The sequence below is a fragment of the Meles meles genome, chromosome 18 (genome assembly GCF_922984935.1).
Source record: "Meles meles chromosome 18, mMelMel3.1 paternal haplotype, whole genome shotgun sequence".
Classification (NCBI taxonomy): domain Eukaryota; kingdom Metazoa; phylum Chordata; class Mammalia; order Carnivora; family Mustelidae; genus Meles; species Meles meles.
The window spans coordinates 6,002,588-6,015,117 of NC_060083.1; the positions used below are offsets into that span (position 1 = coordinate 6,002,588).

At 47.1% G+C, this 12,530-nt stretch overlaps 2 protein-coding genes across 10 annotated transcripts in view; one reads left to right on the forward strand and one right to left on the reverse strand.

The window, feature by feature from the left end:
- The window catches only part of ZNF18 (zinc finger protein 18), a 60,690-nt gene that overhangs the window by 20,347 nt on the left and 27,813 nt on the right, over positions 1–12,530 (forward strand). For 7 of the 9 annotated variants that reach the window (XM_045984496.1, XM_045984500.1, XM_045984495.1 and 4 more), the window contains 3 exons: positions 1,770–1,854; positions 2,956–3,063; positions 8,278–10,026. In XM_045984496.1, the coding sequence (XP_045840452.1) occupies positions 1,770–1,854; positions 2,956–3,063; positions 8,278–9,056 (972 nt within the window). In that variant the 3' untranslated portion in view covers positions 9,057–10,026. Of the gene's footprint in view, positions 1–1,769; positions 1,855–2,955; positions 3,064–8,277; positions 10,027–12,530 lie in introns of those variants that run through there. The other 2 variants (XM_045984501.1, XM_045984503.1) reach the window with 2 other exon arrangements.
- Positions 11,052–12,530, reverse strand: part of DNAH9 (dynein axonemal heavy chain 9) — a 326,713-nt gene continuing 325,234 nt past the window's right edge. Inside the window, 1 exon segment of the mRNA XM_045984493.1 lies at positions 11,052–11,880. Within this exon segment, the coding sequence (XP_045840449.1) occupies positions 11,653–11,880 (228 nt within the window). The 3' untranslated portion in view covers positions 11,052–11,652.

The window sequence follows — 12,530 nt, forward strand, 5'->3', positions numbered from 1 at the left end:
CAGGAGCCCCCACTTTTCACATTTTTATCTTAAAAAAAGAAAAAAATAATAATCCAACCCGTCTTTTGCTTTTTAAAATTTTCATTTAGTATATGCTCATTGCAGACTTTTGGTATCTTTGTTCTTTTTCAGGTCTTCGCTTCCCTTTCTTTTTTTTTTTTTTTAAATATTTTATTTATTTATGACAGAGAGAGATCACAAGTAGGCAGAGAGGCAGGCAGAGAGAATGAGAGGGAAGCAGGCTCCCTGCCGAGCAGAGAGCCCGATGCGGGACTCGATCCCAGGACCTGAGATCATGACCTGAGCCGAAGGCAGCGGCTTAAACCACTGAGCCACCCAGGCGCCCTTCGCTTCCCTTTCTTGTGCTGTGGGGCAGACTTGATTTAAGACCGAGAAGGGCTTCCCTGAGTATACCTGTTCATAGGAGGATCTCATTTTCTTATTCGTCCTCCTCATTTTTGCCCCCCGTAGCTAGCAGTTCGTGATAATAATGGATGGCTACCGGCTTTGAGGTTCCTGAAAGCGTACAGGACCCCTTAATTCTCAAACCCTTGGTGGAGAGTCTGGGAGACCAAGTATCCCATAGATCACGTGTAAGATAATAACGGTAATAATGTATCGCTTCCTGAGGAGTTATTTGCCGAGGGCTTTCTTTCTCCCGGACGGCATGCATGGAGTGCCCTCTCTGCCCTGGGCGTTGTCGTGGGGATGGAGAAGGCACAGGAGCTCATGTAGCTCATGCGCTAGGAGGGCAGGTCTTAGAGACTTGTGTGTGCGTGCGTGTACACACACAGACGCGTAAGCATTCGACAAACAGCTGAATGGTGTCAGTGAAGACTACAACACGCTGTGAAAACAAGTCACGCCTTGTTAGCTTTTGCGTTTCATGCTCTAATCAAGTGAGGACAGAGACTCAAAGGTTATGTGACTTAGGCTCATACAGGAAACCCCTGTGTCTGACTCCGAGGGCTGTGCTGTTCATGAATCCCACCTCTGTACAGACCGAGTCTCTTAACAGTCAGCTCCTCGGGGGCAAGATTGGAATTTGAATTCACAGGAGACCCTAGTTAGGCAGAGTTCCCAGTTTTGAGCCCCTGCTCTCCAGTTTCCTAGGCAAAGAAGGGCATGCTTTGGGGATAATTGGGGCGCATCTTGTTCCAGAGAACCCATCGATTTTCCACTAAGTGGGAGGAAAACGGGCCTAATGTTAGACCTTAAACTCAGAACCGTTTGGGGGTTTCCAAGCGTGCACAGAGGCAGCGTCCATCTCTGCCTGGAAGCCACTGATCTGTGTCCCGGAGACAACGCAGTTGACGTCCTCATGGGCTCTTGCCACCTTTTTGCTGATTTGCACTTGCATTTCCGACACGTTCCCTTTTAATTTCTTTTCCCTCTTGAATGTTCAGATTTTAATGAAATGTTGGGACTCTCAGGCTCCTACCATTCAAAGACCTCTATTATAAGCACTGAGTTAAAAGAAAAAACTAAAGGACAGTGCAGAAAAGGCCTGTGCCTTCTCTCTATGCCCTTTAGTCTTAAATATGTGCAACTGGAAAAAAAAAATCCAGAACCTTAAAACCTGTTTTCTAACCAGGGCAAGAAATAGTGACGTGGAGACTCTAGGTTTTTTGCCCTTGGCCTCTTCGATGAGCCACCTCCCACCATCCTTAGCTCTTTGGATGGGCCGCTAGGGCACGGTCCTGTTTTCCTCGAGGTGGGGAAGGCTGGTTCACAGACCTGCAGTGAAGTCACAGCACTGTGCTTTCTAGGAGCAGTGGAGGCACCTGGATTCCTCGCAGAAGGAGCAGTACTGGGATCTCATGCTGGAGACCTACGGAAAGATGGTGTCCGGAGGTGAGGGCATGTGCTAGTCTGATGGGAGGAGGCGTGAAACATTTCCCGTGTCCCCTTAGAGACAACCGCTTCACTTCATGTTCTCTGGGGAGGGGAGGGCATGAGGGGTGCAGCTGGGAACTGGAGATAGCATTTTATCTTTTCTTTTTAAATGAATTTTATTTATTTATTTGAGAGAGAGAGAGAGAATGAGAGAGAGCATGACAGGAGAGCGAGTGGTCAGAGGGAGAAGCAAACTCCCCACCGAGCAGAGAGCCCGACTTGGGACTTGATCCCGGGGTTCCAGGGGTTCCAGGCTCATGACCTGAGCCAAACGCAGTTGCTTAACCAACTGAACCACCCAGGCGCCCCTGGAGACTGAAGTTTAGTGAGACTTTCCTTGTACTGAAAGGATTCTGTGTGCTTGGAACTGTCACGGCTGCATTCCATGTAGTAACTCCCGAAATCTGTGAGGTAGGTGATGGTCTCCCCATGTTGGAGATGACCATGGCTGAGTGTCGGATCAAGCCGCACGCTCACTGTTAGCTCGAGAGTGCTGACGTATGACAGAGTTCAGCGTGGCTGCTGGAGTCCATGCTCTGTGCCGCTACACCGCACTGTCCCACCAACCATTGGCGGGGCCCAGTCACGAGCCTGGCACCTGCCAGGTGGTATGGAAGGCCTGCTGGCCACCTGTCCACACTCTGCTTTTTTGTGACCTTCACCATATATCTTGGTCGTGTTGTGAGTTACTGGTGTCTTAGAAGCTCCCAATAGCCTTCTAAGATCTATCTTTCTTTCTTCCTTTTTTTAAAGATTTTATTTATTTACTTGAGAGGGAGAGAGGGGAGAGAGCATGAGCAGGGGGCTGGGGAGAAGCAGACTCCTATTGAGCAGGGAGCCCGATGTGGGGCTTGATCCTGGGACCCCGAGACCATGATCTGAGCCAAAGGTAGATGCTTCACCAACTGAGCCACCAGGTGCCCCTTGACATAGTTTTTTGAGGGATCTCCAGATCCTTCGTGTTTCCCTTTCACAGTCAGGTTGTACCTTTGAAGGACACAGCTTGGTCTCCAGTTCTCCGCATTCATCTAGGCTTCCCGCTACCTCTCTGTGTGCCAGGCATTTCCAGTTCCAAGTCTGATCTGACTAATTCAGCAGAGTATGGGGAAGAGCCGGCAGGGCTGCACCTCCATGTCGGCGAGAAGATCCCAAGACCCACCTGCGTTGGTAAGTGATCTTCCATTTCTGACCTCCTGTCATTAAATCGGAAGTGGTGGGGGCGGTACTAGGACCTAATGTCTACGAGCTTGTCTGTAACTAGCCGTGATCCGGTCAGCCCGGCGTGAGCGCTGAGGTTGGGTCTCCTCATTTCTGGTATGGGGCTTTTGATGCGTGTGTATGTCAGCACGGAACAGAGACCACACGTTGGACCTGCTGCCTTCCATCTTGGGTGCCCTGACGGCTTGCTTTCTCAGGGAGAGTAAGATTAGGACAGATGGAGACCGGTACAGATAGGAGTCAAATTCCACTACAAAAAGGTGACGTAACAGCAGTCCCTTCCTGATTCCTTTGTTTCTCTTCTCTCTTTCTTCTGGTTCTAGCGAAATGAATATTAGTTAAGATAAAACAAACGGAAAAACATGTTTAACTAATCTTCAAGCACCTAACTTTCATTAAACAGCAGCAACGACAAGCACTTTTTTTTTTTTAAGATTTTTTTTATTTCACAGACAGAGATCACAAGTAGGCAGAGAGGCAGGCAGAGAGAGATTGGAGGAAGGAGGCTCCCCGCTGAGCAGAGAGCCCGATGTGGGGCTTGATCCCAGGACCCTGAGATCATGACCTGAGCCGAAGGCAGAGGCTTTAACCCACTGAGCTACCCAGGCACCCCACGACAAGCACTTTTTATAAATTGTGTATTTTAAGACCAGAGAGGAAGAGATACACGACCGTGTTCTGTTGGAATGTAGCAATCACCCTTTGTTTGCTGCACTCAGTTTCAAACACTGCAGTCACTGACACCCGCCTGTCATGTGTACCCACGCCCCCCTCCCCCAACAACCTTTTCCATAGACGAGAGATCCCAGAACTGTGCAGGAAGAAAAGGAGCAGGGATGCCAGTAATATGACAAGTCATTCTTTCTTCTCAGTGGGATTGAATTAATTATTTTCCTTTGCTAACGTACTACAGAGACAGCAAGCATCAAATGGAACATACGATTTTAATTCTGACTGATCTGTTTATCATAAGACCATTTCAAGGATTCCTCTGGAGCGGTATTTTTCAGACTGCGTTTAATGACCAATCAGTGTAGTATAAAATCATCTTCTAGGTTGCAACTAGCATTTAAAAATTGCAATGATAAGACTGAGTAGAAAATACCAGAATGCAGACAGAAAATACCAAATGTTAGGGAAGGTAGCATTTCAGGAAATTTTTGTTCCAAATATGGGTGTGCGTTTTGTATCTCAGTATTTCTTATTTTTTCTCTTATCTCATATTTCTTACTGTGGGTAGGAGACAAGAAGAGTTTGGAAACACTGCTTTAGAGGTTGTTGCAGTAGGATTTTTGTCTTATTTTTTCTTTTTAAAGATTTTAAAAAATTTATTCATGAGAGACAGGGAGACAGAGGCAGAGGGAAAAGCAGGCTCCCCTGCTGAGCAGGGAGCCCAGTACGGGGCTCGAATCTAGGACCCCGGATCATGACCTGAGCCGAAGGCAGAGGCTTAACTGACTGAGCCACCCAGGTGCCCCGGATTTTTGTTTTCATATATTTTATTTTCTGGAGCAGTTTCAGATCCACAGTGAAGTTGAATGGAAGGGACAGAGATTTCCCAAATTCTCCTGGCAGGGGGATTTTATTTGTGATATATAGTGATATACATAATGATATATTTGTGATTTATAGCTTGCATTTCCTCACTTATTCTTTTTTTTTCCCGTCCTCCTTCAACCCACCTGCTGACATGGTCCCATTAGATCTTACCTTAAAAGAGACTGCGGAGCGTCTATAAAACTAGCCTGCATTACGTAAAAGGGCAAAGAAATGCCGTTGTTGGTTCCTGAAAGAGAGGCTACGTGGGAAGAGAGGCTAGGGAGGTAGGCATGTGCAGGCTGGCCTGGAAGGAGTGCTTCAGGAGCCCTGCGGAAAGTTGGTGCCGGAGCCAGGGGTGCAGGGGTGGGCCCGGATTAGTATGGGAACAAATGACAGGACCAGAGAGGGCTGGTCCCGTCTGAAAGACAAAACAGTTAGCCATTCTGCCAGATCTGGACTCACACCAAGGGGGCAGAAGTCTCGGGAGAGAACATGTGTGCTCTTTGTTTGACCATATGGGGGAATAGTTCCTAGTTAGAGCAGGCCAGCAGGGGAGTAAACCTCAGGAAGCCCTGTGCTCGCCTCCTGTCAAAATCCTGAGGGATTTACCCCCGGTCCCCCAAACAAAATTACTTGGGAAAATGAATCTCCAGTAGTTACGGAATATCCTTCCGTAAGAATACGGAAGAGTCTTGGAAGAAAAATGTTTCATCAGCATTAAGTCTCTAAATATTAAGAGTCTGTCAGTTTCACCTGGCCAGCTCAGCCGTGGAGCTTGTGACCCTGCTTTGGGATCATGAGTTTGAGCTCCACGTTGGGTGTGGAGCCCACTTAAAAAAAAAAAAAAAAAAAAAAAGAATGTCGTTTTAGAAAGGTGAAGTCATTAAAATGAGGGGATATATAAAAAAATAGCTTCCCTAGGAACACCTGGGTGGCTCAGTGGGTTAAGCTGTTGCCTTCGGCTGAGGTCATGATCCCAGGGTCCTGGGATTGGGTCCCACATTAGGCTCCTTGCTCTGCAGGGAGCCTGCCTCTCTCTCTGCCTCTGCCTGCCTCTCTGCCTGCTTGTGTGCTTTCTCTCTCTGACAAATAAATAAATAAAGTCTTAAAAAAAAAATAGCTTCCCAGACTGATGGAACAGAAAAGGGAACCTAGGAAGAGACACTGGTCTGTATGGGGATTTAGCGTGTGTCGGAGGAAGAGGGAGCACGGGTCCATGGAGGGAGGGGTTCTTCATGAACTGGTTTAAATTTGAGGAAAAAGATATAAAATGTAAAAATAATAATAAGGAAGGATGTGGGTGACTGTTTGTCTCACATCTGGAGCGGCGAAGATTTTATCAGTATAAAAGCCACGGAAGGACACAGTTAAGGAAAAGTGGTAGAATTGAGTATATTGAAAAATAAAACCATGCCACAACTTACCCGTACACATAAATAACCCCAAACAAAACTAAGGTAACTAAATTGGTGAAAAACATTGTTCATTACCATGATGGATTAATGATTATTTTTCTTAATATAGAGAGAGTTCATGCAGGTTAATAAGAAAAAGATGACTTTCTCAATAAAAATGGGCAGCAGTCTTAGGAAAAATAGCTCATAAATATGAAAAAATTCATCCTTTATTAACTAAGGAATTAAAATTTATAACAACGAAAACCTTATTTCTTTTCACCGCTCTCAGTGGCCAATATCTTAGAAATCGTCAGTATTTAAGTACTGAATGCTCTCCTTTACTTAGCGCAGCTGCTCCTAGCAGCGGGGGTCGTAGTCCTTCTGGAGATGGATTCGCCAGCCAGTGTCAGGAGCCTCAGGAGGAGCGTTCGTGTCTGTGGACATGGTAGTTACACTTCAAGGAACCTGAAGTGGTCAGAATTGTGGGCGAAGAGGGACGAAGAAAGATCGCAGCAGAAACCACAACAGACGGCTTCGATTTCCACAGTCGGAGGGTACCTCCAGGAAGTCATGTGCTTGGTCTTAGGTGTTTTTGGTGACGTCTGCACCATGGACCGTCGTTCTGCTTTAAAGTGGTATTTATAGGGGCGCCTGGGTGGCTCAGTGGGTTAAAGCCTCTGCCTTCGGCTCAGGTCATGATCCCAGGGTCCTGGGATCGAGCCCTGCATCAGGCTCTCTGCTTGCCAGGGAGCCTGCTTCCCTTCCTCTCTCTCTGCCTGCCTCTCTGTCTACTTGTGATCTCTGTCTGTCAAATAAATAAATAAAATCTTAAAGTGGTATTTATAGAGGCTTCTTTAAAGACAAGAGAAAAAGTACCTTTGTCATTTGAGAGGAAGGTGTTCTAAGACTGTGAATTAACAAGTCAGATCTAAGCTGTTGGCAGATTCCTGGGTCTCTCGCAGATAATTTGAAGACACTAATACAGGAAAGAAAAGGTACGTAGCTTCCTTAGATCTGCAGGAGGAAAGTAATTTATTCAAAAAGAATTTGAAAACAAATTGTTCCACCAAAATAAAGGCCTTTACGCTATGTATCATTAGTGGTAATAACCCAAAACTTAATTTAGGAGGAAAACAAGCTATTTTTTTTTTTTTTAAAGATTTTCATTTATTTGAGAGAGAGAGAGAGCACGCAGGGAGAGTGAAAGAGAGAAGCAGACTCTCCGCTGAGCGCAGAGCCCCATGCGGGGCTCGAACCCAAAACCCTGAGACACTTAATCTACTGAGCCACCCCGGTGCCCCGAGAAACACAAAATTTTAACTGTTCATCCGAGTTAGTGAAACACAGGTGAATGCTGCATTCAGGCACAGGCTGAGGGACCCATGTCTGTGCTGTACCCTCACTGTACGTTAAAGCCACACAGTAAAGTGACACATTAATGCATTTCATGAAGTTTTGGGTGACTTGTGAATGGGAGAATCCACGCGAAGTTGGTAAATAGCACTGTTTACAATTTCAGTGCCACAAAGCCAGGTATGGAATGGTGTATACGATATGATGTCAGTTATGTAAAACAAGAAAAATAGCACACACGTACATACATCACCATGTATATACACTGTAGATATGCATGGGTCAAACAGACACCGGGAGGAAATGTATAATCGTGGTTGCTCCCTCTGGGTGGTATGATTGAGGTTAGTCTGGTTTTCTTCTGCTTTTCTCTCCGAATTTTTTTTAGTGATCAGACTCATGTTTTCTGTAGAGCCAGATAAAAATGAATCCTTTTTCAGAGGAACACCCTTCTGTAATACACTTGGTTTCCCCGGGCCTTAAGACATGCAGGCCGCTCTGGGCGCCTGGCTGGCTCCGGCCGTGGAGCGTGCGACTCTTGATCTCACAGTTGTAGGATCGAGCCCCATGCTGGGTGTGGAGATGACTTAAAAATAAAATCTTAAGAAATGCACGCCGCTCATTTAGGGGGCCCCCGGCGTGCCCCCTCCAGGAGCTGTTAGACATTCTCCTCGGCTCTAGTCCCGGACCTCTTACCTGGACCCCGGCAGTGAGTGCAAGGCACTCGGGCTGGATGATACCGTCCTTCCTCACTCACTGATGCCCTCTTGACAAGAAGAATTAATGTTTCACGGCGACCCCTTTCCCGACACACTGGTTAGAAAACAGGGCATCCCACTGATGGAACGATTTCAGATCTTCTTTCTTCTTCCAGGAGACAGGCAGGAGAATGACAAAGAGAACGTGAATTTGGAAAATTGTAGAGGCCAGGAAGCCTCCGATGTCTCCTGTCAAGCGTCAGGAGAGGCACCTTCGCAGGCTTCCTTGGGTGGCCTCTTCAGTGAGGATGAACCGAGATGCTTTGGAGAAGGGGACAGTGTCCCTGAGGCTCTTGAACACCTGCAGGGGGAGGGGCCAGGCGGCCAGCTCTCGCCCCACGGAAGGAATGCTGGGAAACCGCATCTGGCTAATCCCCATCCAGAAGAACTGTCCCTGCCGTGGCTGGAGGAGAGGAGGGAGGCCTCCCCGAGAGGGCAGCCAAGAGCCCCTATGGCCCAGAAACTCCCCACCTGCAGGGAGTGCGGGAAAACCTTTTATAGGAATTCTCAGCTGGTTTTTCACCAAAGGACTCACACCGGAGAGACATACTTTCAGTGCCCCACCTGCAAGAAAGCCTTTCTGCGGAGTTCAGACTTTGTGAAGCACGAGAGGATCCACACGGGAGAGAAGCCTTGTAAATGCGATTACTGTGGCAAAGGCTTTAGCGACTTCTCGGGGTTGCGTCACCACGAGAAGATCCACACGGGAGAGAAACCCTATAAATGTCCCATCTGTGAGAAGAGTTTTATTCAGAGATCCAACTTTAATCGACATCAGAGAGTTCACACAGGAGAGAAACCTTACAAGTGTTCCCGCTGCGGGAAGAGTTTCAGCTGGAGCTCAAGCCTTGATAAACATCAAAGGTCCCATTTAGGAAAGAAGCCCTTTCAGTAGTCAGGCGCCCTCAGCCCAGTTCTGGCTCTGGTCCATTTAAAAATACTTCATTCCATCAGGAGAAATTGCAGCTCTTAAAGACCAGCCCTGTTCTCTCTTTGTTTTCTTCGGGGATGAGAGAGGAGAGTTACCTGAACGCATCTGTGGGCTGGGAGGACTTGGTGGCCTCTGGGTTGGATTTTGCGTTGGTTTATTTTCTTGCTTCTGCGTCAGGAGAAAGAACAGTCTTCCTCTTTCAGCTCATCTCTTTTTGGATCCCCTGGGGACGAAAGTAGTCCTTGGAAATCCCATTTTACAGGTGCTGCATGGGGAGAGTTGAACCGGATTAGCTGCAGTTACTGCTCGTGGGAAGGACCTCAGGCCGGCTCCTTGGGTTGGGGGTCCTGGAGCAGGCCTCCTGTTACAGAAGGGGCAGCAGAGAGGGCCGGTGAGCTCCCGTGTGTTGTCATACAGGTACAAAACTAACTTCAGGTGTCCCTCGTTTTAAATAAACTTCTTAAGGCCACTCCTGGTCTTATCTGTGTCTCTAGTGTTGACTGTGTTTTAACTGTAACTCAAAGTGCATTTTCTCACAGAAGTGGTGGTTGAGCTCCTCATCATCCGGTACAAACTTACTTAGTTCATCAGTCAGCTGAAGAGGGATAGGAAACCGCTAACCTGGGGTCCAGGGGTGAGAGCTCGCTTAGTGCCGGGCGTTCTTTCTCTCAGGTAAGTGTGTCATCTCTGGTGTCCTTCTGAGCTCACCTCCCACTTGCTCACCTGCCTCAACCTGCCCCTCTTTCTCTGGCTGTCAGTTTTCCAAAGTGTTGTGTGCTTTAAAGTGATTTTTTTTTTTTTTTTAAAGCAGGCTCCATGCCCAATGTGGAGCACAGTGCGGGACTTGAACTCAGGACCCTGAGATCGAGTGGGACGGTTAACAAGCTGAGCCACCCAGACGCCCCTAAATGATCTTCATGATCTCATGTTGTCAGTAGGTATCAGGAAGAAGTCAGTAGTGTTCATCTACTTTCAGTACTGTCTGGAGGGGAGACATGTTTGCCTAACCTGTGCGCTAGGTCCTTTCTTCAGAATCACATGCCCCACAGTGTCTTGCTGTGCCTTCCTTCCGTCTTGGTCCTCCTCTCCCCTGCTCTCGTTTTACTGTTGCGGAGGACTGGGAAGGCTGAGGCTCATGAGGAATTAGCATTTGATTTTGTATTTAGTACAGCAGAGATTTATAGGGTGCTGGAATTTTATTTATTTACTATTTATTTGACAGAGAGCGCGCAAGCAGGGCGTAATGGCAGAGGGAGGGGGAGAAGCAGGCTTCCCACTGAACAGGGAGCTGGATGCAGGGCTTGATCCCAGGACCCTGGGATCATAACCGGAGCTGAAAGCAGACACTTAATCGATTGAGCCACCCAGGCACCCCAGGATTTTATGTTTCAGATCAGTTCTGCAGATGTGTTCCCTGGACCAGCAGCATTGGAAGTTTGTTAGACTGACTGAATCATAAATTCTGAAGGGTGGCACCCAGCAGTCTTTGTTTTAACTGACTCTTCAAGGGGACTCTGGTGTCTGCTTAAGTTTTAGGGCCACTGTTCTAAGTCATAATTCATTAAGGATAGGCAGGAGTAAGGATTCTAGAAGGAATACTGTGCCCTCTTGGACTCTTCTGGATACTCTTCTGGATCCCTATAAGAACTCTTTAGAACTGTGGAACTCTTTGGGCTTCCAGTGAAAATTTGTTATATAGAGAAAAATCTAGAAAACTGTTAGGTTAAAAAGCTTGAGGTGACGGGTTTCTCCGTGGGTCCCTCTTAAATGATCTGCAGGATGATAGAGATACAAGGAAACAACCTACCTCATTCACAGTTGTGTTCTCAGCAAACCGTTGGTGTTTAACCAATTGAAGGCATGTGTGGATTAATGAAGGATAGATAGCATAGGTGTTTCCCTCATCCTCCAGAGCAGTGATCAGCAAAATATGGCCGACCGTCTGTTTTTGCAAATAAAGTTTTATTGGAGCCCAGCCACACCCACTTATGTATGTGCTGTGGCCACTTTGAGTCACTGCAACAGAGACACAGGCCCTGCAAAGCCTAAACTCTTTACTGTCTGGCCCTTGACAGAAAAAGCTGGGCGATCCCTGATCCAAAGTACTCTTAAACCATAAAGTGTGTACGCATCACCCAGGGAGCTTGTCAAAATGCAGACTCGGGGGTGAGCTGATCTGTCTAGTCCCCAGAGTAGCTGGGAGCTAGAGCACTGAGTACGTGTCAGGTACCGACATCAGGGCTCAAGTGTTTGTGGTTCGTTCCTTTCAGTCTCTTCAGGGTCATGTATAACTCGGTCGCTCTCACAGCTGGGACCAGACACACTTGAAGAATCAATCACTTTATTAGGAAAGGTGCAATGTTATGAAATGCTTCTCCCCTAGTCGCTGGTCCGTATTCCAGCTCTGCCTTACTTTAGGCACTTCTCTCTGGGTTCCCTACAAGAATTCTACAGAATTGTGAGTATGTGTGATTCTTTATTTGTGTCTCCATTTCCCCTCCCCCATTTGTCCTGGGCAGCCTGCAGCCCAGCCTTATTTTCGTAGTGGTTCTGCAGGCAGCTAAGTCTGGAGAAGCAAAGCGACTCCAGCCAGAACCCACTTAGATGGGTTCTCCTTAGTCTTCAGGTTGAAAGTCCACACGTAGGTGGGTCCCCGCTGGCAAGTCTTGTACACAGGACAAGGATAGACGCTACGGCGGTCCTGCTTATCTGCGGGAATGGCCTTGATGAACATCACAGGCATGGGGGGTGTCAGATCCTTCAGCTTTGCCTCTGTAATGATCCCAGCCTGAGGACAAGAACAGGAAAAGAGCCAGCTTAGATCAGACCCAGAGGCTGGCGAGCCAGCCTTCTGCCTTTCAGGTTCGCTCAGCAACCCACGTTGGAATGCATCTGAGATGCGGAAAACCTACTTCTGCTGTTTTCCAGCCTAAATCACTTTTTGAGGGAGAGTTCTAGAAGTTGTTATGTGTCATATACAAATTAATCCCTTTGGAACTCGAGCCTCTGTATTTTTTCATCTTTTCATTTCATAATCACATCAAATGCGACTGTTTGCCAGATGTCGTCATGCTAGGTGCTAGGGATTTAAAGACGAGGAAGACACAGTTCCTGCCAGCAAATGCTTTATATTTTAAGAGTTTGGTTACGTCCTGTTCAGTCTCTTATGGGACCTCATCTGCCCTCAAGAGCATTTTGACTTTGAGCAGAGCTATGTTCTATCTTTACTCATGTGACAGGGCGGACCTGACTAGTCTGTAGCTTTCCAGTTGGGGACTCTGGTTTTCTGAGAGATCCCATTAGACTGATCTGGGACAGTTTATTATTTTTTTAAATTAATGAATTAATTTATTTATTACTAGTCCTGAGAAATGTTTTGAGAACAAAAGCGTTCCTTCATCAAATAAACTTGGGAAATGGTGTTTATCATACCCTGGT